This window comes from Diceros bicornis, chromosome 1 (assembly GCF_020826845.1).
Source record: "Diceros bicornis minor isolate mBicDic1 chromosome 1, mDicBic1.mat.cur, whole genome shotgun sequence".
NCBI classification, from domain to species: Eukaryota; Metazoa; Chordata; class Mammalia; order Perissodactyla; family Rhinocerotidae; genus Diceros; species Diceros bicornis.
The window spans coordinates 65521432-65548798 of NC_080740.1; the positions used below are offsets into that span (position 1 = coordinate 65521432).

General features: G+C 39.2%; 1 protein-coding gene across 1 annotated transcript; it reads left to right on the top strand.

Moving 5' to 3' along the window:
• Positions 1–20158: 20158 nt before the first annotated feature.
• On the top strand, positions 20159–27114 carry LOC131407364 (serine protease inhibitor Kazal-type 13-like). Its single transcript, XM_058543844.1, has 4 exons — positions 20159–20251; positions 22549–22586; positions 23243–23370; positions 27066–27114. Exons 1-4 carry the CDS (start codon positions 20182–20184, stop codon positions 27112–27114), a joined length of 285 nt encoding a protein of 94 aa, XP_058399827.1. The 5' UTR covers positions 20159–20181.
• Positions 27115–27367: the final 253 nt, after the last annotated feature.

A 27367-nucleotide genomic window follows, 5' to 3' on the forward strand; every position in this document is an offset into this window, starting at 1 on the left:
TTTTCTCCACATCCTCTCCAACACATATTGTTTCCTGTCTTGTTAATTAAAGCCATTCTGACGGGCGTGAGGTGATATCTCATTGTAGTTTTGATTTGCATTTCCCTGATAGTTAGTGATTTTGAACATCTTTTCATGTGTCTGTTGGTCATCTGTATATCTTCTTTGGAGAAATGTCTGTTCAGGTCTTTTGCCCATTTTTTAATTGGGTTGTTAGTTTTTTTGTTGTTGAGATGCATGAGTTCTTTATATATTTTGGAGATTAAGCCCTTATCAGATGTATGGTTTGCAAATATCTTCTCCCAATTGTTAGGTTGTCTTTTCGTTTTGTTGATGGTTTCCTTTGCTGTGCAGAAGCTTTTTAGTTTGATGTAGTCCCATTTATTTATTTTTTCTATTGTTTCTCTTGCCCGGTCAGATGTGGTGTTTGAAAAGATGTTGCTAAGACCGATGTGGAAGAGCGAACTGCCTATGTTTTCTTCTAGAAGTTTCACAGTTTCAGGTCTTACATTCAAGTCTTTAATCCATTTGGAGTTAATTTTTGTGCATGGTGTAAGGTAAGGGTCTACTTTCATTTTTTTGCATGTGGCTATCCAGTTTTCCCAACACCATTTGTTGAAGAGACTTTCTTTTCCCCATTGTATGTTCTTGGCTCCTTTGTCAAAGATTAGCTGTCCATAGATGTGTGGGTTTATTTCTGGGCTTTCGATTCTATTCCATTAATCTGTGTGTCTGTTTTTGTGCCAGTACCATGCTGTTTTGGTTACTATAGCTTTGTAGTATATTTTGAAATCAGGGAGTGTGATACCTCCAGCTTTGTTCTTTTTTCTCAGGATTCCTTTAGCTATTCGGGATCTTTTGTTGTTCCATATAAATTTTAGGATTCTTTGTTCTATTTCTGTGAAAAATGTTGTTGGAACTTTGATAGGGATTGCATTGAATCTATAGATGGCTTTAGGAAGTATGGACATCTTAACTATGTTAATTCTTCCAATCCAAGAGCACGGAATATCTTTTCATTTCTTTGTGTCTTCTTCAATTTCTTTCAGAAATGTTTTATAGTTTTCGGTGTACAGATCTTTCACCTCTTTGGTTAAGTTTATTCCTAGGTATTTTATTCTTTTTTTTTGCAATTGTAAATGGGATGGTATTCTTAATTTCTCTTTCTGCTACTTCGTTGTTAGTGTACAGAAATGCAACTGATTTTTGTACGTTGATTTTGTATCCTGCAACTTTACCATATTCATTTATTACTTCTAAAAGTTTTCTGGTGGATTCTTTAGGGTTTTCTATATATAAAATCATGTCATCTGCAAATAGTGACAGTTTCACTTCTTCCTTTCCAATTTGGATCCCTTTTATTTCTTTCTCTTGCCTGATTGCTCTGGCTAGGACTTCCAATACTATGTCAAATAGGAGTGGTGACAGTGGGCATCCTTGTCTGGTTCCTGTTCTTAGAGGGATAGCTTTCAGTTTTTCACCATTGAGGATGATATTAGCTGTGGGTTTGTCATATATGGTCTTTATTATGTTGAGGTACTTTCCTTCTATACCCATTTTATTCAGAGTTTTTATCATAAATGGATGCTGTATCTTGTCAAATGCTTTCTCTGCATCTATTGAGATGATCTTGTGATTTTTGTTCTTCATTTTATTAATGTGGTGTATTACGTTGATTGATTTGCGAATGTTAAACTATCCCTGCATACCTGGAATAAATCCCACTTGATCATGGTGTATAATCTTTTTAACGTATTGTTGTATGCGATTTGCTAGTATTTTGTTGATGATTTTCGCATCGATGTTCATCAGTGATATTGGCCTGTAATTTTCTTTTTTTGTGTTGTCCTTGTCTGGTTTTGGTATCAGGGTAATGTCAGCTTCGTAGAATGAATTAGGGAGCTTCCCGCCCTCCTCAATTTTTTGGAAGAGTTTGAGAAGGATAGGTATTAAGTCTTCTTTGAATGTTTGGTAGAATTCACCAGGGAAGCCGTCTGGTCCTGGACTTTTATTTTTGGAGAGGTTTTTGATTACTGTTTCGATCTCCTTACTGGTGATTGGTCTATTCAAATTCTCTACTTCTTCTTGATCCAGTTTTGGAAGGTTGTATGATTCTAAGAATTTATCCATTTCTTCCAGATTGTCGAATTGGTTGGCATATAGCTTTTCATAGTATTCTCTTATAATCTTTTGTATTTCTGAGGTGTCTGTTGTAACCTCTCCTGTTTCATTTCTGATTTTACTTATTTGTGCCTTCTCTCTTTTTTTCTTGGTGAGTCTAGCTAAAGGTTTGTCAATTTTGTTGATCTTTTCAAAGAACCAGCTCTTGGTTTTATTAATTTTTTCTATTGTTTTTTTGGTCTCTATTTCATTTATTTCTGCTCTGATTTTTATTATTTCCCTTCTTCTACTGATTTTGGGCTTTGTTTGTTTTTCTTTTTCCAGTTCCTTTAGGTGCATTGTTGGATTGTTTATTTGAGATTTTTCTTGTTTGTTGAGATAGGCCTGTATCGCTATAAACTTCCCTCTTAGAACCGCTTTTGCTGTATCCCATAAATTCTGGCATGTCGTATTTTCATTTTCATTTGTCTCCAGGTATTTTTTGATTTCTTGTTTGATTTCTTCGTTAACCCAGTCGTTGTTCAGTAGCATTTTGTTTAATCTCCATATATTTGTGGCTTTTCTGATTTTCTTCCTATAGTTGATTTCTAGTTTCATACCGTTGTGGTCAGAAAAGATGCTTGGTATTATTTCAATCTTCTTAAATTTATGGAGACTTGTTTTGTGGCCTAATATGTGATCAATCCTGGAGAATGTTCCATGTGCATTTGAAAAGAACGTGTATTCTTCGGTTTTTGGATGGAATGCTCTGTATATATCTACTAGGTCCATCTGTTCTAGTGTGTCGTTTAAGGCCAATGTTTCCTTATTGATCTTCTGTTTGGATGATCTATCCGTTGGTGTAAGTGGAGTGTTAAAGTTCCCTACTATTATTGTGTTACTGTCTATTTCTGTTTTTATGTCTGTTAATAATTGCTTTATATATTTAGGTGCACCTACATTGGTTGCGTAGATATTTACAAGTGTTATATCCTCTTGTTGGATTGTTCCCTTGATCATTATGTAATGTCCTTCTTTGTCTCTTTTTACAGTTTTTGTTTTAAAGTCTATTTTGTCTGATATGAGTACTGCTACCCCAGCTTTCTTTTCATTGCCATTTACTTGGAGTATCTTTTTCCATCCCTTCACTTTCAGTTTGTGAGTGTCTTTAGGTCTGAAGTGTGTCTCTTGTATGTAGCATATATATGGGTCTTGTTTTTTAATCCAGTCAGCCACCCTATGCCTTTTAATTGGAGCATTTAGTCCATTGACGTTTAAAGTAACTGTTGATAAGTATGTACTTACTGCCATTTTTTAACTTTTTTTTTTTTCTCAGTGTTTTAGTAGTCCTTCTCTGTTCCTTACTTCTTCTATACAGAATTGATGGTCACTTTAGTTTGACCTCTGTCTGAAAGCTGTACTCTTTAACTCCCCTCCTCCCTCCTTTTATGTTTTTGATGTCATATCTAACCTCTTTGTTGTGCATTTGTATCCATTACGTTCTAATCATGGAAATAGATAATTTTTCCTATTTGTGGTCTTTTCTTTTCCCCTTAAATCAGTCCCTTTAACATTTCTTGTAGCACTGGTTTCTTGGTGACAGACTCCTTTAATTTTTGCTTATCTGGGAAAATTTTGATCTCTCCTTCCATTTTGAATGATAACCTTGCTGGGTAGAGTATTCTTGGCTGTAAGTTTTTTCCTTTTAGCACTTTAAATATATCGTGCCATTCTCTTCTAGCCTGTAAGGTTTCTGCAGAGAAGTCAGCTGATAGGCTTATGGGGTTTCCTTTGTACGTAACTTGACATTCTCTTGCGGCTTTTAGGATTCTCTCTTTAATTCTGGACATTTTGATTATGATGTGTCTTGGTGTGGGCCTCTTTGGGTTTATCTTGTTTGGGGCTCTCTGTGCTTCCTGTACCTGGATGTCTGTTTCCTTCCTTAGGTTAGGGAAGTTTTCATCTATTATTTCTTGAAATAGATTCTCTGCCCCCTTGTCTCGCTCTTCTCCTTCTGGGACACCTATAACACGGATGTTAGTGTGCTTGATGTTGTCCCAGAGGTTCCTTAGACTGTCCTCACTCTTTTTAATTCTTTTCTCTTTTACCAGTTCAGCTTGGGTAATTTCTTCTAGTCTTTCTTCCAGCTCACAGATCCGTTCTTCTGTATCCTCTACTCTGCCTTTGGGTCCCTCTAATGAATTTTTCATTTCCAGTATTGTATTCGTCATTTCTGATTGGTTCTTTTTTATATCTTCCATTTCTTTGTTGACATTCTCACTGAGTTCATCTATTCTTCTCCCCAGATCAGTGAACATCCTTAACACTCTTAGTTTGAACTCTCTGTCAGGTAGGTTGCTCATTTCTGTTTCACTTAGTTCCTTTTCTGGGATTTTGTCCTGTTCCCTTACTTGGAATGTATTCTTTTGCCTCCTCATTTTGCCTCTTTCCCTGTGCTTGTGTCTACGTATTAGGTAGGTCAGCTATGTCTCCTGCTCTTGGATAGGTGACCTTATGTAAGTGATGCCTTAGGAGGCTTCCAGTGTGCTTCCCTCAGTTCTCAATGTTCCAGGGGTGGCCCCTATGTGGGCTACATGTGTCCTTCTATTGTGGCCTGTTAGATCTCCCTATAGGCGCCCAAGGAGGCCGAGTTATGCTCCTGGCCAGCTGTTGTAATGCTCAGCTGCTTGTAGTTGTTGTGGGCCCTTCAGTCTCTTTATCAGGTGTGGGGAGCCCCAGCACAGTTGGCTGTAAGCTCTAATACCACATTTATGTTGCAGTATTTCTTTTAACTGAGTAGGCCTCCAGCGTGGCAGGTTGTTAGGCTCAGGGCCTTACAATTGCTGTAAGCCTCTAGCCTATTAGGTCTCTTGTCAGCTCTCTGAGGATTGCAGCTGGGTGGGGCTGGCCTCAGGCACAGGAGCACCCAATTGTTTCAGGCTTTGGAAGGTGGGGCAAACCTCCTATGTGGGTCTTTGAGAAGCACAAGTCTTCTGCAGCTGACAAGCCCTGTTGCCCACAGGTCCACACACACAGTCAACACAGTCCTGCCCCATGTGAGCGCCCCGACCTCCCCAAGAGGACCCAGTCTCTCCACGGCGGGAGCCCCACACACTCCGCCACCGCCCCACACTCTCCACCCGCTCCTTGTGCACACCCTGCCCCGCTCAAGTCGTCTCAGTTGCCAGGCTGCAGAGAATCCAGTCACCAATCTATGCAGGCCCACAAGTTGCCTGAGGGCTTGTTGTTGGGGGGGGGCCAGTCTCTAGGGTGGGCTGCCTGCCCTGGCTGAGCTGGATTAAATCGGTGCTCTAGCGGGTGGAGCAGACCCTGGGCTAGCAGGCCTCAGGGAGAACTCCAATGGCGTCTGTGTCAGCACGCTCACACCAGGCCACAACAATGGCCGCCGCCAATGTCCCAGTCCCTGGAGAGGTCTCACCCCTCACCGAGATGCACTCAGGGCCTGTTAGGTGAGTCTCTTGTCACCAAAGCACTGTGCACCTTTCTTTCCAGTGATTTTAGGATGCTTTCTGGAACGGGTGAGTTTGTGCGCGGGCCCTTTAAGAGCCAGTTTTAGTTTCTTTGTGAACCGGGTTTTCTGGGGGTGCTCCCCAATGCTTTAGTAGCAGCAAAGTCAGATATTATGCCGCTGGTCTCGATTGTGCTGGGTCCACAATATGCCCACAGCGGGGGCGCTCCCCGGCTGAGGGCCCCGCGCCTCCAGGGAGGCTGCGTACCTGTGCGCTGCTCCCGGCGGCCGTGAAGCTGGCGGCTTGTGAAGGCGGCGTTTTTCCTCTCCCGAAGGGAGTCTCTGCCTCTTCCACCCCAGTTAGGATTGTCCGTTGTTGCAGGAGTTCCTCTTATCCAGTTTTCAGTTCTGTCTCAGGGGTAATTTTTCCACGAGTAGTTGTAAATTGGCTGTGTCCGCGGGAGGAGGTGAGTTCAGAGTCTGCTTACGCCGCCATCTTGACTCCCCACCTAAAGCTTCATTTTAAAATTAATGGTTAAAAACATAAGCATACTCCATTTTATGGGACATAAGATCGAGATCTCTCGGACAGACAGCCTAGTAACTAGGTGCCTGAGGTAAGCAGTGGAGGTGCAGCTGCAGCATCTGTGACTCCACGACACAATGTCCTGGCCTCTTCTCTGTCCTAGCGCATCAGATTCTACACGGAAGAAGTCTGGGAGCCGGAACTTTTAATGGCACCTCCTGTGATTCTTGATTAAGTAAATTAGGAAAATGGTGACTTTCAAAGTAAGGTCATTTGAATGAAACGTAAGACTACAGGGGTCGTGCCCTCAGAGTTAGATGTTTCCCGTCCAGAGGTAGGGTGTGGTCACACTCAAGTTGAGTTTTCAGTAACACAGGTCTTTTCTGAAGCATTCTAGAACATGGGCTTTGGCAGAGATTAATAACGCTAGGAACAAATCGAATAAGCACAAATTAATGTTGTTACAGCTGGGCCTTGGGGTGTATTTGCCACTACCATCACAGTAGTTAAAAGGAAATGAGGCAAAATTAGAACATGTCTAGAGCATCACACTTTGAAGTAGTACAGCATGATAGATCAATTAAAAATGCCGCGAGTCCAAGAAGCTTTGTATTATGTTGATTTTCTTGTTAGGAAATCAGTGATTTTCCAGTGGTAGGTTTACAGAATCAGCCCTATTAAGATACAGCTATGTCATTCTTCAGTTCTGGGTAATTTTTCTAATTTGAGGTGCCTCCACAAACATCCAGAGTGTCCAGCATTGACAGATGTGGTAATTAGGGGTAAGAATTATCGAGAGAGATGTTTATAGCTGAGTGAGGGCAGAAAATATTCTTGCCCTCACCAACAGGTCTTGTGCCATTTACTTTAGGGAAATGAAGACTTTAATATAGTTTTAGTAAATATCACAGCTGTTTGCCAAAAGCTGGGCTCAGGCTATCAATCACATGTAGGCCGCAAAGCATCTCCTGTGAGGAAGTGAAAGCCTTTTGTGATGCTCAAGGGCTGAGTTTCCTTCAGCCCAGATAATGTGTCCACCTTCCAAGAAAAAGCTCTGAAATGGAGGGGTGTGCACTTCCTTCCCCCTTCTTCCATCTTGCTGGCAGGGATCTGGGAGAACAAAAAATTTTGTCTTTACATGTTAGGTTTGAGATATCCCAAATTAGATATTTATCTTTGTTTGGGTTCTCCCAGAAGGAGAGTCTGTGGCAAAGATCTGAGAATAACGTAGTTGATTTGAGAGGCAAATCCAGGACACATCAGTGGGAGGCTGGGGAAGTGAGGTAGTAAGATGAAGGGAGCTATGAACTGTGTGCTTTCACGCAGGATACCAGGGTGGGAAAGTGGAGTTATTCCACAGTGAGACTCTGAACGCAGCATGAAACATGAATGTCAGAGTTATCCTAGGCTATAGGCAAAGGAGTTGGCATATTTATACACCAACCCGCCTCAGTCACTGATTGAGAGATGCTCACGGGAAGAATTGACTTTCTGGTGCTTCTGACACTCTGCGTATATGGGCCGAGTATTCAGGGAAGGTCCTTTAGCAAAGAGACGCAGGTGCTGGCAGTTGGAAGCTCAGCAGCACAAACTGACATGTAAGGCCTGAAAGACAGAGCCCCGACAACACCTCAGCATCGGAGTGGAGATTTCATATCAAGAATCTGGAGTTCAGAAACAATGTCTGCAGACATAAATTTGGGAGTCACTGACATACAAACGGAATTAAAATTCACGAGACTGGATAAGATCACTTACAGAAATAGAGAAGAGGCCCACACACTGAGTACCAGCACAGAAATAACAGAAGAAATCAGTAAAAGAAACTGATAAGGAACAAGAAATGAGATAGGAGAAAAGCCAAGAGAGTGTGATATTATTGGAGCCAAGTTTTAAAAAGTGCATCAGGAAGAATGGAGTAATAAACCATATCTAATGCTGCTGGCAGGCAGAAGAAACAAAATCTGAGAATCCACTCTCGTGTTTCCAACATAGACGTCTCTACTGACCTTAACGAGAGGTAGTCAAGTAATAACGTTGAAACCTGCCTGGAATAGGATTAAGAGGAAAGGGGCAAACAAGAAATTAGACAGCAAGCATAGACAACATTTTTAAGGCATTTTGCTCCAATTAGAAGTGACAAAATGGCACAATAGCTGGCAGAAAAAGTGGAGTTAAGAGAATGTTTATAATATGGGATTAAAAACAGCCTATTGTATTCTGACTGGAAAGATACAGGATAGAGGAAAAAGTAATGATGTAGAAGAGAGAGGGGATATTCTTGATTGAAATGAGAGGAAACGAGACCTAACTTGTGGTTACAGAGAGGAGGCAGAGAACACAGGTGCAGGTTCTGGCGAGTAGATACAGTGATGGGAGTCTGTGGAAATTCTCTCCAGATTCCTTCAAATGTAAATTCCTCAGTAATGTAAGAAGTAAAGTCACAGAGAGACTGAAAATCAGGCAAGATGTTTTGGGAGATTCAGAGACATGCAAGAGTGACATGATCATCTAGAAGAGGGCAAGAGCCAATGGCCAAGGAAATATAGCATGAATGATATCCAGGCAGTGTTAAATGCCCCCTTGAGTTTTGTGATAAGGAATTACTGTGACCACACATTGTGATTGTGGATGCTATCCCCACAGCCACGTTCTGCTTTGTGAGCACAGGCATGGATTAGGCAGAAAGTTAGATTTAACCAGGGGTGTGATTTGGCCAAGTGAGTAGGATGAAATCAGAAAAATGAGTTATGTATAAGTTTATTTATGGAAGTAGTTAAAATGATTGGCCATGAAAGTAAAGCTGAGTTAAGAGGGAAGAGAAGATATTAATTAAGGGACAGTGAAAAGGTAGAAAGATCAATATATTTGAGACACAGTTGGTGTCCAAACATCATTGGTTTGGGCTACTAGAGGATGTGAGGTGGAAATATAGGAACATCCAGGCAAACTAGCAACGGAGGGCAGTAGATGTAAAGAAGGTCGTAGGTGCAAGTCATTAGGAGCACACTGTGCACAAGCTGGAGGATAGGAGCAAAGATTTAATTGGTAAAAGGAATTTGAGGGGATCTGAGTGCAGCACCATCAGCACCGCCTACAGTATCCCTGTAATCAGCAACCTGTTCAAGAACTAAAATGTTACCAGGATCTCTAAAGCCCTCATTCTATCCCTTCCTAGTAAGTAACTCTTAAGATAATAATGATTCTGCCATCAAACATCACAGATTGATTCCACATGTTTTGCACTTTCTATAAAAGGAATTTACGGCATGTCCTCTCATTTTTATGCATTATTGTATTTGTAAGATTCACCATGCTGTTGCAAGTATCAATAGTCCATCTTTTACTGCTATTTTGCATTTACTATATGAGTATATCAAATGTATTTATCTATTTTACAGTGAAGAACCTCTGAATTATTTGTAGTTTCTGGCCATTATGAATAAACCTGTGATTAACATTTCTATCCATGTATTTTAGTGCACATATGCATTCATATTTGCTGTGGAATTGTTTCATCTTGGTGTATTTGATTTTTCAGCCTTAATAGATAATATATCTTTCCAATGTACTTGAGTCCATTTGCACTCATGAGGACAATGTATAAGATTTCCAATTGCCACATGTCCTCATCAACCTTTGGTTTTACCAGTCTTTGATTTTAGTCACTTTAGCGAGGCTTACTGATACCTTGTTGTGGTTTAATTTTTATTTCTCTGATAAATAATAATGTGGGTTCTCATGATGCAGTACCATAGAAGCCACCTACTGAAGAGTGAAGAGCCTCCATCTCATCTTTCTGAAGAATTGTTTGGAACAGAACACTACTTCCCCCAAATCTGGAACCACTGCTGATTGTTTATATGGGCAAGAATATATGTCCACAGTGTATACTGAGTCATTGTACATTTTTAGGATTGTTACAATGGTTTACTTGCACTAATACAAATAGTTTTTCATAAGTATTAGATATTGTGCAATATCCATCAAGATTCCCTTTTTAACTCAGAGAATATTTAGAAATATTAGTTAATTTGAAAACATACAGATAATGCATTTATTACCTATTATTAATTTCAAATATTACCACTGTACTTCAGAGTACATAGTCTGTGATGCTTTGAAACTTATTGAGGCTTCCTTTATGGACTAAAACATAGTCTATTTTTATAAATGTTTTCTGTGTGCTTGAAAAGAAAGCTTATTTTGTTTATTTAATCTAAAGTTCTACATATATCTAAACACCCAAGCTAATTATACTTCTCTAAAATTCATGTCTGTTTTTTGAAATAGTTGTTTTTCATTGGTTTATAGTGTTCTGATTTTTGTCTTTCTTTTCCAGTGATTATGCTTCTTAGGAGTCTAAGCGATTTGGTGTGGGAGCCCATGTTCCCGTGAACTCCATCTGATAATGTCTGCTAAGGAAGGGCTGAAGTCAGTCTGCAGACTGAGCTCTTCCTCTCATTATCAGAAGACAGGTGGAGATAAGTCTAAAGGCAGAGAGGTCTAGACAGAACCTCTCTTATCCACTCCCATTTGCTAGCACTAAATTGGGGACCTCCTCTGGTCAAAGAGTTACCTTAAACTCTTAGGCATATGTAACATTGGGAATAAGCAGCCTTGGGAGTCTGGAGGGGAATGAGTTGGAGGAGGAAATATCCAAAGAAAGATGGCCAGCTCACACCCATCTACATAAACTCCTAGCCAAAGCTGGGCTTTTGCACTAACCTATTATTATCTGTGGACACTGGTGGTCTGGGCTGTTGCTGCTCATCTCTGTGGCTTAGGGGAAGAATATTACTGAAGTCATTAAATACATTATTGATATTTATATTAAGGAACATTGATGAAACATTGGTTCTCTCAGTCTTTTGGATGGCATTGTGATCTGGGATACCTGGATTCTCAGGCTGATTGCCACCAGCGGCTGATAACCTTATCTGTTCACTTCAGTGTGACTTCTGAATTTTTTTATGTGGGCCATGATATGTAAAAGCTCGGAGAGTACTGTTCTCTATATGTGTATTGATTGAATTGTTGAGAATGAGAATTTGTTAAGTTTTACTTGTTAAGTAAATACAGTGAAATGATGGCAGCATAACATTGTTCAGAGTTCCAATCGGCTTTCTGTTTCTTTTCTACCATCATTGCCTTCAGTGATGGTAGAAATCTTTATCACTTTATCTTTATCTTTATCACTCACAGACTCTTTAACCAGCTGTAGTCTGGCTTCTGAGTGCTCTGAGGAGGAAGACAGCAAATTTATCAGAAGGTAAATCCTGTCAGGACTTGCTTCACAATATATCAAGAAATCAACGCCTTATCTCCCTCTCCCATGGCAGATACTAGGGTTCCTCTCTTAACCACTGCAAAATATCTCCCAACTGCTCTCCTGAATTTCACCCTTGCTCTCCTTATTTATTCTCAGCACAGCATTTACGGACATGTGTTTTAACAATCTCTCCTCTGTTCAAATCATCGAATGGCTTCCCAACTCTTTCAACGTAAAAGCCAAAGTCGTTACAATGGCTGTAAGGGTTTGCACAGTTGGCGATGCTCCCTTCACCACTTTATATTCAATGTTGCTGCTGAATCGTCTGAAGTCAAAACGATTCTTCTTTGAAAGTGATCTGATCTCATATCCTACCACTCACCCTTCTCCTTCGTCCCCAGCCACCCTGGTCTCCTCCCTGCTCCCTGACATGTCACCCACATTTTAGCTTCAGGGCATTTGACCTGGCCCTTCAGTCTGCCCAAATGTCCGTTTCTAAATAACTGGCTGCTACCTTGACCTCGCATTTAAAATTGCACCTTCTCTCCAGCCTTCCCAATTTCCCTTCCTGATGGAAAAATCTGAAGTGCCCACTAGTGCTCCCAGGAAGATAACAAAGGAGCAGTGTTTTGGTATTTTTGAAGCAGTCTCATCAAGACTGGAGCAGAGCTGACCTGATAATTTACTAACATCCGTCCACCAGGGGGCAGCCACATTCCTTTGACTACAGTCAGGTTAAGCAGCACATTAGTTAAGAGATCTAAAAGTAGCGGCCTTTCCTTCTGTTCTTGAGTTTTCTTCCTATCCAACTCCCCCCCACTTCCCTAACAATGAAAATCACATGCAATAAGTCAGACAGAGAAAGACAAATACTGTATGATTTCACTTATATGTGGAAGATAAACAAACACATAGGTAAGGAGAACAGATTGGGGTTATCGGAGGAGGAGTGGGTGAAAGGGATGAAGGGGCACATATGTATGATGACAGATAAAAACTAGACTATTGGTGGTGAATACAATGAATCTATACAGAAAATTAAATACAGGGATGTACACCTGAAATTTACACAATGTTATAAGCCAACATGACCTCAATAAAATAATTAAAAAAAAAAAACACAGGGTAGCAATCATTGTACTTTTGATATTATACAATACCTGCTCAATGCAGAAATCAAACATAAAAAGCTATAAATTCAAAATACATACAAAATTATACATAATTTCAAGAACTAGCAGTAATCATTGTTAACAATTTCGAATTTGACATTATATTTTTACATATAGTTATATTCAAAGTTGTTTTTACACACATCATGTATTATTTCTATTACATGTTATATCAAAATGTACATTATTCTATAACATGTAAACTTATAGACATAAACTTGTTTGTCACAGTGTATGGTGAAATATTTTCATGTCAATAAATATTCTTTTATAATATTATTGGTAATAGCTACTTATTTTTTCACTCATAGATAAAGCAAAATACAACCAACCCTCCATAGGATGATTTCCATTTTGTAGTATCACAAAAGTTCCTGTTACGAATATTCCTGGAACAACTTTATGGTGGATCCTCATCTGAAAGAGTTCATAAGTTCTACATATTTATGCATCCACCACCAGTTTCACCAACTTCAAAATATTACAATATTATTTTTTTTATCTTGGACAATTTTCCTGCTCCAAAGATAATTCAAATATGGGTGGAGATTTTATTAAATTTATTTTTCAATATCTACCAATTATTTTTATAGCAACTCTCCTTCACCTGCTGATATAATAAATTATAGTAATATCCTTTCTAATGTGTAAACGTCCTTTCAGTCTTGAAATAAATAGTACTTATTCACTGTATGATGTATACTGTATCAGTATACTGTTAAATTTTATTGGCTAGTCTTTATTATCTTAGTGTATTTCTAGGATTTTTAATATAAAATAGCATTGATCTTTCACATATATATAGCAAATGGCACAAATCAGAAGTTAATAGATTGAACAAGTTTATAAAATCAACACATTCATTTAAACATCACCCAGACCAAGCTGATGTGGTCTTCCTGGAGGGAATCTCATTTGCAATATTCTAACCAGTGTGAATTACATATTGTACCTATGGGGCCAGGAATGAGCACACACACACATATATACATACACATCTGCCAAGATCAAGCATTAATTCTCAAAAACAGGATAGTTTAAGCCAATATCTTTTATGCTAAAAAATCTGATTCATAAATGGGTTGTGAAATTGAAGTGGGTTACAATTTGCATTTTAATGGAATAAATTAGAAGAAAATAGAATAAGATAGAAAATATCACAGTGCACTGCCCACTGTGTAACTATGATTTTTGTAAAATGTATGTTTCAGATGTGTACGTGAGTGTGTGTGTGTATCCGTGTTTTGGTTGTAATATAAACTTTATTTCTTATTATGAGTTGCATTAAAAATAATGTGGAAAAATCTCATGTAAACACATAATGAAGTTTTAAAAACTCTAATTGCAAGATTCTCATCTCTTCCTAAGCAATGTCACATTATTAAGCAGAGTATTGTATATTTTCTTTCAGGCTTCAGGAACATGCTAGAAATAGAAAGAGCCAAATATCTCTTAATGAAAAGATTATTTTACTAAAGACTCAATTATCTTCTTACATATGAGCCGTTGATTGCCCCAGTTTTTATTCAGGCAAATAGAAGGAAGTGTTCTACTCTTTTAATTATCTTTTCTTGAGCAAGTTTTCCTCTACCTTTTTATATCCGTTCCACACACGACTCAGGTTTACTTTATCGACTGCCACATCTCCTAGCTGACTGCCTTTCTGCTTCCTTGGATTTCTGCATGTCACTTCCTTTTAATAAAACTCTAAGATTCATGAGGGCAATAATTTAATGGATACCATGCTATCTCTATGACCTAGCATAATGCCTGGCGCTTAGTGGGTAAGCAGTAAGGACTGGTAGAGTCAAATTGAATTCTGGCCCTCCCTTTTCCTACCTATTGGTGTCTGGCTAATGTCAATGACATGACTAGACCTATAGTACAATATTACATGGAAATTGTAATAATGAATGCATTACTTGGTTCCATCAGGAAGAAGACCTTATAAGTTAAACAAAAGGGGAGAAATATGTCAACAAGGCATTAGTGCCTTGTAGAGGGTCCAGCTACCCCTGGTTTGCCTATACTTCTCACCATTTATGAAACAGATCCTACAAGAAAGCCAGCTGCATTGTGGGCTGGTGGGAGTGATATAATATTTTGAAGCCAAATGTCATTTGTGCTCCTTTCCTGGCCCTTTGGCTGGAGAGAGCAGGCTTTTGTCGGGCTTTTTCTTTCTTTACCTATTGGTATTTTCAGGTTACCATCTTCTTCAGCTTCAAGCCTGGGATCGTGAGGCAAAAAGAAAACCCAGGAAACTCACCACTGTGTTATTCTTCAAGGCCCCAGGTCTTCAGCCAATCTGCCTTCCCTCCACCTTACAGTCTTCTTATGTTTATTTTATATGTATTTTAGTTGTACTTAGTGGTAGGAATAGGAGAAGTGTACCTACTACATATGCCCAGAAGCAGGTGTAGTGTTCGATAAATTTCAATTACGTCAAGTTGGTTAATAGTGTCATTCAAGTCACCTGTAACCTTTCTTTTTTTTTATATAAATTTTCTCAAGAACCTCTTCTTTTTTTTTTTTAATTTTATTTATTTATTTATTTTTTCCCCCAAAGCCCCAGTAGATAGTTGTATGTCGTAGCTGCACATCCTTCTAGTTGCTGTATGTGGGACGCGGCCTCAGCATGGCCGGGGAAGCGGTGTGCCGTTGCGCGCCCGGGATCGATCCTGGGCCGCCAGCAGCAGAGCGCGCTCTTAACCACTAAGCCACGGGGCCGGCCCTAACCTTTCTGATCTTCTGTCTTTTGTTCTAATGTGGCTGGTGTTGGACATGTACTTCTCCAACTACATGGGCTGCAAAGTGGGTAAAATTGTCTGTTTTCCAGTTATACTGCAGACATAGGCAATGTGCAATTTCATGTGCTCTCCAGATTAATCTGTATGAGTTTTTTGGGGGGGTGAGGGGGAAGATGTGTGAAGAGATCTGATATAGCCAGCTATCATTTTCCTACATGGATCAGGAAATCTTCTTAATCTTAATGTTAGTGCTTTTTCTATCTAGCAAAACTAGAATTATGCTGTTACAGAAAGGATCTCTTAAGCCCTTGAAAACAAAGAAAATGGATCCCAGGAAAGCAACATGTAATTAATAGCCAAAGGCCTCTGATCTCTAGCAGATAAAACTCTCTCTAGTTGGAGGATGCAGGCAGTTTTCTTTTCTCACTTGAATTTAATTTCTAAAGTTACCACTTCTAAAGACACTGAAAAGGTTGACTCTAGTGCTAAGAATACTCAAAGACCTTCTACCTTACCTCCTTCCCTTATCGACACTCGTTTTCTGGTGATCAATACTTCACTTCAACATCTATCTCCTGCCCCCCAAGTGACAGGTCCATAAGATACTTTTTGTCCATCATCAGTAGAATTTGGATGTTCATGAACAAGTTGATTTCAGTTATACAAAATAAAATGTTACATTTCTTCACATTCAAGTTTTCCGTAAATAATAACCCCATAATATAAACAATGAAGAGCCAGTGGAAGATTCGAGTAGGGCAGCAAGATCAGATTTGTGTTTTGAAATTCCTATACAGTATATTAAGAAAATGGATAAATTAACCTGCAAGTCAAAAAGAAGGCATGTTGCATTCATGTATGAAAGATTATATTATAAAGATGTGGCTTTTACCAAATTTATGTGACTCTAATCAAAATTCCAGTCTTGGTGGACTACACATAATGTTTCTAAAGTACATGTGGGAACACATTCTCAAGAATATCCAAGAACACAGTTAAAAAATAAATGATAGATGGATTCCTTCCTTTTTTCCTTCCATACACATTACTGAATACCTATCAAGTGGTTAAAAAAAAACCTTGCAATAAACTGCAATTACAAGGTCAAAATTGGGTATAGATCTTTTCCTTCATAGAGCATATAATCTAATTACCTAGGAGGCAATATTTTGGAGAGAGAAAAAATACTAAGTTTAGAAAGAGGAAGAAAGAGGGAAAAATCAAAGATGCTAACAAGAAAGGCATAATGTATCACACAAGGCATTCATGGTATTGGTCTAAGAAGATTGATGGATAATGAGTTAAAGGGAACATTTATTCTCTAAGATGAGAGACAAGGCAGAGAAAGTAAGTGAACATGGGCTTTGGAGTTAAATATACCTGTGTTTGAAGCGCATCTCTGCCCAATAGTAGCTTTGTTAGTTGCTACTTAGCAAATGAATTAGCGTCAGCAAATGAATTTACTCCTATGAGCCTCTGTTTCTTTTTCTCTGGTACAGGTTTCAGAGTGGTATAAACCTCATGGAATTATTGTGAGGAATGAATGGGATGAGGAACCTAAACCACATAGCCAGGTACTAGCAGAAAGAAAGGGATGGATGAATGTATAGAATCCCTGGGTGATTTGATATGGAGAGAAGAATAAAAATAGAAAGAAAGGTAGATGATAAAAATTTCTGGAATTACAAGGCAAAGGGGAAAAAATAAGTAAGGCTAGTTAATCCTGACGCTTCCCAACTCAGAAAAGAAGAGGTGAAGTTTTCCACTCAGAGTAATGTAGGAGAGTTACAGTCAGATAGTTGACAAATTTGGATTAAAGAAAGGAAATGAGGGCTAGCCTGGTGGCGCAAGCAGTTAAGTGCACGCGTTCCACTGCGGCGGCCCGAGGTTCTCCGGTTTGGGCCCGGGCGCGCACCAACGCACTGCTTGGCAAGCCATGCTGTGGCGGCATCCCATATAAAATGGAGGAAGATGGGCATGGATGTTAGCCCAGGGCCAGTCTTCCTCAGCAAAAAAAAAAAAAAAAAAAAAAGATAGGAGGATTGGCAGATGTTAGCACAAGGCTAATCTCCTCACACACACACAAAAAAGGAAATGATACGGAGATGGGTGGCATAGGTCGCAACATGACATTGAGTAAGAGGCTTCCTTAGGATCTAGAGGGCTTAGGTGTCGAGTGATGACAGCAGGGTTGTCAAGTCCATTGGATGGAATCTTTTCTATCCTTGCTCCATAACCAGTGTCTGGAGCAGGAAAACAGGAAGCTGAGTTTATCCCAGCTTGGAAGAAAGAGGGAAGAATAAAAAGTCAAGAGAGTACGGTCATGTCAGAGAACTAAATATAAATGTCTGACTATGAGACTCACGCTGGGAAGGGAAGACAGAGCAGCAAAAGGAATACTAACTACTCTAGGAGAGTTTAAAGTCTGTGAGATGGAAATCTTCCAGATAATGTCAAGTTTTCAGGCTTGCCTAAGTTGAGATGTAATGGAGGGGAACCAGTGGAGAAATTGGGAGGCTTGGGTATTGCAAATGTAGGAGATCAAAACTGACCACCCTGAAATACATCTTTACCTTGATTGTTTACTCTGATGGACATTTGAGCTCCCCCAAACTGCCTAAGACCTGTTCCAGGAAGGAGTTACTATCATATGATGGCTGTAATATAATGTAAAATTGATGTTACAACAAAAAAAAGGCACCACAAGCCCCTCTTATCAAAAATTCTGTCTCTCCCTGGCCACATTCTCTAGGTGGCCCTGCAAAGACTTGTCAGACAAACATTTACATTTATAAGGCAAATCTCCATTTGTAAAGGTATCTCCCTCTCTGTACTAGGAAGAGGGGGGATGACCTCATCTCTAGAAACTTATCAGTACGGAAGGAGAGGCCTTAAATCTGCATACCCTTGATCACTGTGATTTCTGTCTCCCTTCTGTCTCCCTCTCCACCCCCAACATCCTCCTTTGTCTTTAGCTGAAGATGGTTTATAAGATGAGAATCGCCGCTATTGTGTTGAGAAACTCAGTTTCCCTGGTTTCTCCCAGGTATACATGTTATTAAACTTGGTATTATTTTCTCCTGCTAACCTGTCTTTTTAATTGTTTGGCCAGCCACAAGAACCTATAGGGAAAGGGTGGAGGGGGATTCTCCTTCTTCCCCGACACGAAGATTATCGGTTGTGGTACTGGAGTTTCCCAGGCTGATGTCAGAAATCACGTCCTAGAAAGATAAAACAGGTAAACCTTCTGAGAAGCAGGATGGACTAAGTGACCTCAGGAGGCAGAGGAGACTGGGAAGACTGGAACTGGCCTTGAAGTTGGCAAGAAATTTCACCAGATCATTTGAATGTGGTAGGTAATTAATCTGCTTGGCAAATATCATCAGATATTTAGGATGCCAGTCCTCCTTGTTCCCATGATCCACAATCAGAAACCACAAGTACAGAACCTCCAGGTCTGTCCCTGCCTGCTGGAGCATGAAACATCAGAGGAGGTGGTGCCAGCGAGGGATCCAACTAGGAAACAGTCATTAGAGTAATTTCATGCCAAGCAAGTGGTCACTCAACTGAGCAGGGAGCCTACCCTCTCTGCTCAACATGCCTCAGGCCACAGACTCACAGAACAGCAACATTGCTTAAGGCTAGCTGTGTCCTCAGGGTGACTATAGAGGGCTCACATTTTGCAGGGACCTCCCGTTTTGCAGCAACCATATTTAGGTAAAGTCTCTTCACCTCTGTCCTTAGTCCAAGTCAGTGATGGGATCTCTTTGGCTTTCTTCTCTGTCAGTAGCTTTCTTCCTATTTTTATTTTCCTCTAGAGACTTTCTTTTGTTTCCTATGCACATGAAAGTAGGGAAAACTTCACTGCTAAGAGGGTTCTCTCTCATTTCTCTACATGCCCACCAGCTACAGTCTGGAGAAGAGACAGAATGGATAGAGTAGGGCATAAGGAAGTTGAGGAAATGACTTGGAAGCTATCATCTCTCTAGCCCTAAGTATTTCAATCCCTACAAAAGAAGAGTTAGGCTAAAGTAGTTGGCAATTTAATTTAAACTCTTTACTTTTATCAGTTGATCCTCTTGATATCCTATAGACTTCATCATTTTTCTGAGGCTCACACTTCTAAGAGATGTTGAAGCTAGAATTTGAACTTAGATCTCTCTGAATCATGTGTCATGAAAATTATGTGAACCTATATACGAGTCATAAAAATTACATCTAGACCTAGATCTAGATATGTATCCTGATTTTTGCATCAGGGAAGTTAGACAAAGTTTTTATGACCTAGTAACAACAGTTCTATTTTCAATCCATATTTTGTATTTGAGCATATGTAACTGGCCTGGAAGAAGAAACTTAGCTAGGAAATGAAGGACTTCAGTGTGGGAGAAACTAGTCCATCCAGGGAATCAAACCACTGAGGTCACAGTGTGACATGTCCCTGATTGTGCACGACAGTCCACAGTTCACACCTGTTATCTCAGGATTCTTATAAATTCTCGGAGTGTCCGTATTCACTAACATAAGTGTCCCAGTTTGGATGATATACTGTAGGGTGCATCTGTTTATAGGTAAGATGCCTGGGGTCAGCCCTGGTGAGATCCCTGAGCAGAATTCCTCTTCCAAGCCAGGACTGTGATTGTATACTCACTGCTGGCAGAAATCAAAGTTGTTTTAACAATTTTCTTTCCCTCTTGAGAGCAGAAGGGCCCTCTCAGGTCTGAATCCCTGGAGACCAGGCTGATGTGAGAGCACCACAGGCAAGTTTATGGGAATGGCACCGTCTCAGGGTAGTGGGTTCTTTCATGTTTGGAAAGCCAGCAGTGCAAGAGATTAGGAATAAACTCTGAGCATTTTCACAGGCCTGACCAAATCAGGACATTAGAGGAGATCAAATGGCTGCCTTTGCCTTCATGACCGCATTTTTCGTGGTATCCTCCACTTTGACACATACCGTTTTTTCAGGTAAGCAAACTTACAGGTCTTGGGAGAAAAACACCTGATTTTCTTTCAGTTGTAGGAAAGAAAAAGAGTAATTTATGACTGGAAATGGGAAATGTTTTGCTGACACTAGGTCTTGGGCTTGATAATGCAAATTGGAAATGGGAGTTACTCCGGAAAATCCTATACTTGAAAACTAAATAACACTCTTCTACATTAACACATGGGTCAAGAAAAATCAAAAAGGCAATTCAAAATTATTTTGAGCATAAGGAAAATGAAACAAAATGAACAAAAATTCAGATTTAAAGAAGTGTCATTGCCTCCATACCCTTTTTCTTTCACTCCAATCCCACTGTCATCCTGTATGTCACCAACCTCAGTAGTCTCTACTTTGTCTTTCCTATGCTTTCTATTGCTCAAATAAACAAATATATGTACTTTTTGTTATTCCTCCTACTTATGTTATAGATACCTGTTTGCATCTTGCTTTTTCCCAATTCACAAATGTCCTGAAAATCAGTACATATCAATTCACAGGGATCTACCTCATTCTTTTATACAACTGCACAAAACTTCATTGGGTGGATCTACCAAAGTATATTCAACCAGTCTTCTATGTATGGGCATTTAGTTTGTCTCCAATATTTTGCAATTACACACACAATGCTGCACTAAATAACCTTATGCATATCTATTTTTATATTGTTGGAGGTGTACCTTCAGGGTAAATTTCTTGAATTGGGATTGATCAGTAAAAGGTGTATGCAAATGTAGTTTTGTTCCATATTGCCAAACTCACTCCATAAGGTTGTACCGATTGGCATTCCCAGCAGTAGTATATGAAAACATCTCTTTCTCAGTAGTTAATCTGATAGGTGAGAAATGGTATTTTATTATAGTTTTGATTAGTATTTTTCTTATCATAGTGAGGTTGAATAACTGTTACAGATTTAAGGGCCATTTCTGTATCTTTTGGGGAGGGAATGTGGATTGTATATGCATGTATAATACCTTTTCGGCAATTAGGTTTTTGATTTTTTCCCCTCAATTTTAAAGTATTCTTTATATATTAGGTATATTAACCCTTTATCTGTGATATATGTTGCACATATCTTCTCCCAGTTTATCAGGTATCTCTTGAGTTTATGTTTCTATTTTGCCATGAAGAAGTCATTTTTATTTGTATGTAATAAAATGTATCAGTCCTTTCTGTTATTGCACTGAGAGCAATGAGTCTTTGTCAGAAAGGCTTTCTGACATTAGGATTAAAGAGGAACTTGATGGCGTTGTATTTTAATCCTTATATGGTTTCATTTTTTATGTTCAGATCCTGATCCACTTGAAATTTATTCTTACATGTGATATGCAGTATATATGTATTACTTTACTTTATATTTACTAGATGAAGGCCTTTATTTTTCGTTTCTCACAACTATATCCAGCTGCTTTCGTCATTAAAATATTCTGGCTTTTTAGAACTGGTATGAGCATTCCATCTTTTTTATTTTCTAAAACGGTGTCTACGTAATCAGCATAGTCTATTCCTGCACAGGTTGGTAGTCTTGTTTCTTTTGTGGGAAGATTTTTAACAATCATTCATTCAAGTTTTGCCTTCTAACTTTGGAAATTCTAACTTCTGTAAGCCTAGAATTTTCTAGGATATTCTAAATATCATCTAACAGTGAGAATAAGGAAGAGCAGAACTATGATAGGTCTTTTCTTATTCATTCTCCCACAAGCAGCTGGTCATCCTCTGTTCCCAGGCAAAACCAGCGCTCCTCACACACACCAGTGCTGCGTATCCCTCACTCTTCCCAGAGCCAAGGGACTCCTAAGTTTACACATCATCTCTCTTATATCCTCTTTAGTTTAGCATCTTGGTAGGAACTGGCCTAATATTTGTTTACTATATCATATTTAATTTTTACAACAATCTTTAAAATGCATATACTTATCCCAGTTGTAGTGAAGAGGAAACTAAAGTTGACAAAAGCCAAGTAACTTAATGAAAATAATATGATTTACAAATTATGCCTACAACTCCAAATGGTTTTGACTCATTCCTCAATGACAAAGCAAATCTCTCAATGAAGTCAGGACTGTGAAAATTAAAGAAAGAATAAATAAATGGACAAAGTAGTTAACAGAGGAATGCCACCCACAAATTCTGTTGCTATTGCTATAAATTCTTTTGTATACTTTAGTGCAAATGAGTAATTAAATTGCGTTTCTTCACTCAGTCGGTGCTTCAGGGTGTGAAATCATATTCCATGGAGAACTATTTCTTTTAACCCATCGTGTCTGTACTTTATTTGCAGAAATGTTCAAACCACACGACATGTCTAAATGGCCTAAGGTAAATTTAAATTTCTCTGTTCTGAATTCTGAGTCTAATCTGATCACTCTCTTGACATGAGAGACCTAAAACTTCATAGTGGTAAAGTCGAATGAAAGGTTTCCTGTGTGACCTAGGGCATGTAGCTTAACCTCTCCAGGCTTAGATTTACTCCCATATAGTACAATCGTTATGATAGTAAAAGACATCTTTGAGCATTAAATGAAATAACACCTGTCACTTGCTCAAGGTCACAAAGTTACACAGTGGTAGACACAAGATTTATTCCCTGTCTCAATTCAGGACTCTCACTCTTAACAACTACCTTTGAGGCCCTGTCCTCTAGAAGTTCACAAACACATAAATATCTCTACTCACAAACTTCTTATTGTGAGTTACTGGCATTGGGACTCCAAGTTTAAATGAAAAGTTTGCATTTGGGTTTAAGCTGGGATATTGTAATGCTAATGGCTTTAAGAGATGATGGGATGAGTGAAGACACTGCAGTAGGAAAAAAACTTGCGTGACCAAAGCCCAGAGCAGTGGAAATTTTTGAAAAAGATCAACTGACTAGTAATATTTGACACTATTTCTATGTGGGGAGGAGTGACAGGCCAGGAATAGATGGGAGAGAATCTATCAAATGTTATTCACATGACATTTTCTGATACTTGCAGCCCCCATGTAAAATGTACTACCCAGTGGATCCTCTTTATGAATCACCCTGTCCTGATGTAACTTCGTATGTTTGTGCTACAAATGGCCACACTTACCAGAATGAGTGTTTCCTTTGTATTGATCGGTGGTAAGTTCAAAATAAAATACCGTTTGTTTGTCTCTATATTTCTTCACAGAAATTTCAAATAGTCTTAGCCAATAAACTGGATTTACTGATGCATGGGATTTTTTTTAACATAGCCTCTTTTGTTCACAAAAGATTGGGGACAGACTACATGTATACTGAAAAGAATTTTTAAAATATTTAGTTAACATTCAAAGTTGACTCATTAAAAAAAGAAAGAAAAGCTTACATGATATTTTGGCAGAATTGTACAAGATCATATTAGTAGATGGTTTATAGATTATATTCAAGTGATGAATAGAAATGCATTTTTTAAAAAAATCACTTAAATTTTCTTTACCATGTCTCATTGATATACCTACGAATAGCACCCATAAATGTTGCTTGGTAGATATGAAGGGATATAGCTATAGATACAGATATAGATATAGACATAGACATAGATGCAGGTGTAGATAACAGATTAGATATAGACCGATATAGATAAGGGCAGATATACACATGGGTAACAAAGTGGTTATGTGGTGTTACATGGATAAAAACTGACAGCCAACTTGTAATATTGTTTTGCCTTTCAAATAGATTCAATAGCAAATTTAGATTAAAAAATTAATATTTCTCATGATATATTTTAGCTCCATTTGAAATTTTTTTTACAAATCAGTCTCATGTCTTGTCAATAATTCTTCCATTGAGATCTTCTATGTTGGGGGTCCCCAAGACTACCCTCAGGTTTGATGATTCACTAGTACGGCTCACAGAACTCAGAAACACTGTTCTACGTGTAGTAGCAATTTATTACGATGCAAGGCTGCAGATTACTATCAGCAAATGCAGAGAGCTCACAGGACGGAGTCTGGGAGAGACCAGATATGAGCTTTCAGTTGTCCTCTCTTGGTGGACTCACACAGGCAGCGCTTGATCCTCCTGGCTGTGATGTGTGATGACATGTACAAAGTATGCCGACCTGGGCAGCCCACCAAAGCCTTGGTGTTCAGGCTTTTTCTTGGGGGCCAGTCACCCCAGCCAAGGAGCACCTGCATGACTGACAACTACTTAGTCTCCAGCCCCTCCCCAACCCCCACCCCACAGCTCAAATGATACAGTAGCTCAGGACCCCAGGTGAACAAAAGCAGGCATCCACCGAAGCATAAACTGTCTGGCCTGGCCCATGGCCCAAGATTACAAAGACACTCCTATCAGGCAGGATATTCCAAGGGCTTCTCGGTTACTTCCCAGGAATTGATTTGAGCATCCAAAGTCTGCTGAGCTAACTCCTCTCTTTAACGCACATCTCCCTTTAACAAGAGTCTTCATGGGCTTCCAGCATCATGTTCCCATCCTGTGAGGGTTATCGCTGAGCACTGAAAGAAACAAGATGTCGAAGCTGGTCCAATAAAGGAAATATTTGCCCATCTTCAGAGCAAATACTAGACTCGGAGGATGATTGAAATGCCCTTTAAAGGTTTTCCTTTATGGGAACGGAAAAATGTGAATTAACCAAATCGCTACCATTGGTTTCAAAGAAAGATGAATGAGAATTCATCAGTGTTACCAGATTATGTAGAATAACTAAATTACGTTATCATTCTTCTCTAATGCAGTGGATGTTGGTTTTCAGGCAGGGGCTAATTAGGCAAGACATTTGAAAGTGTCTTCTTAGCTCTTCTACATAAGCCTTTTTCCACACTCTGGTGTTTGGACACACACTCCTAGAGAGAGCAGTCTAAGAGGAATTCACCCACAACGGCCTGGTCTTCTGGAAAGTAATGTAGGTTGATGCAAAGGTACAGTGTGGGCCTTGATCCTCTGCTGGGCTACAACCCAATAACTTCCCACAAAGATGGTTCTGAGACGTCTTCCAGCCTTACCCAGGGGACTTGAAAAAGTCTCAGTAGCTCAAAGATCATGCCTCAGAGCTGTCCTGGTAGAAATGGGAAGAGATGGAAGGAACTATGTCCTTCCTTCTTTTATTTTTTTCTTTCTTCCTTCCTTCCTACCTAGTCAGTCTGCCAGATGTGCTATGAACAGTCTAGCAGTTATTTCTCAATTCAAGAATAAATGAGGAGGCCCTGCTGGTTAAAAAGCAAAAACGGTTCAGTAACATTGGAGCCAATATGAGCACAGTTCTTATCAAACATGTCTATTTCTGGAACACGGAGAACATTGATGCCAAAGGCAGGGGTGGTGCTATGACCTGTATATTTGCTTTAATTCCCGACGTGACTTGGCATGTATAAACTTGGCGTTCATGCCATTTCTATATCTTGAGACAAAAAGAACAGTGCTTATGCTCTTTTGTGTGATGGAAGGAGGAGAGAAATTCCCCTGTCTTTGCTCTTAGCAATGTTTTGAAGAAAAATCCTGGAAACTTAGACTCACAATCCTGAGAGATGCCCCCAATTTATGAACAATGTAAATCCTCTGGAAAAAAAAGAAAACTGAAGAATGCTAGTCTTGGTCAGAATCAATACAGAAGAGTAGTCACTAACCTTAAAGGAATGCCCCAAGCCTACTCAGTGCAGAGCCCTCATAATAGCTACCAAGAAAATAGACGGTTATATGAAACAGACCCCAGACTCTTCAGAAGTTTGCGGTCTTATTTGCCAAAAAGAAGATATGCATACAAAGATGACAATAGAGCATAAAAAACAGAATTGGTTTTGTTCAAGCAAAACAGTATTTTAGTAAGTTTGAAATGGTTGACAGTATTACAAAAAAATCAGATTTTACCTAAAGTATAGATTTTCAACTTTTAAGGAAAAATCAAACATTATATTAATAGTAAGTTAGGATTTCACGTGCAAGAAGTAAGCAACAGCTGTCTAGGAGTAGCTGCCCATCCAAATGGAGTTCTGGCCTTCCAGATTGCTGTAGCTCCCCCCTCTCTGTTGTGGTGAAGGGGGCCCACTTCACTTATGTATCTTACCAGCCTGGCTCATACAAGCATTATATTTGCTTGTATGTTTGCAACCCTAACTAAGAGAGTAGATCAGATACACATCAAAGGTGAGCCCCATATGGGGGTCAGGGTGGGGAGTCTCTTGAAGGAAGAGAAAGTTAAAGGTTTCTTAAAGAAAAAAATGCGAAAGAAAATAGAATGGGCGCTCTACACAAGGCTCACTGCTTGTGAAATCATTTGGAATAGAGAAAATGTGTAATGTCTTTAGAGAAATAATAAAGAGAAAAATTGTGTTGAAAGGAATGTTACGTATTTAGAGAACAGTTTCACATAGGGGTGGAGAGTTAGGCAAAGGCGGGACTTCCGGTAAATTAAACGCCAGAGTAAGAATAGACTATAGTGTATGGGCAGTGTAAACCTAGTGAGAATTTGAGCAGAGAGTGTGAATTATGTGAATTGTTATGCATAGCATTATTGTTATGATTATCTTTTACTTTGTGATGGAAAAATATGGCATTGCTATGTTGAATGGGAAGAGATTGAAAAGGGAATGGGTTAGGGGATGAAAGATTCTGTGCTGAAAATTTCACAGCACACTTTTTGAATAATCAAGACATAGAGGAGGAATGTGCAGACTGTGGTGGTGATAAACAGGAATGGAAAAGAGATGGGTATAAAGGGAATCGTAAAGGCAGCTCCCTTTCTCAGGCCTTCACTTGGAAGATAAGGTATTGTGAATCAATGCCCCTGTCCTTATGCTACTAACCTTTTTTTTCTCTCTCTCTCTTCTCTTTAGGGAATTTGGCCCTCACATTAAATTTGATAAGTATGGAAAATGTGATTAATGGGTAACAGAGTACTACACTTGCTTATTCTTTTCACTACTCAATTCTGAAAAGTATTTCCTTTGGAATTTGAGAGTGTATACTAAATAACACACCCTTATGCTGCACCCAAATTTGGAACAAAATTGAAAACAAAGGAATCAAACTAATGGAGAACCAAATATCATATTTATTACAAATAAACATAACAATGAAAGAAGTGGTGAATGCTCATCTCTCTGTGCTGACCTTTCAAGTCACCTTTCCTTTTTCT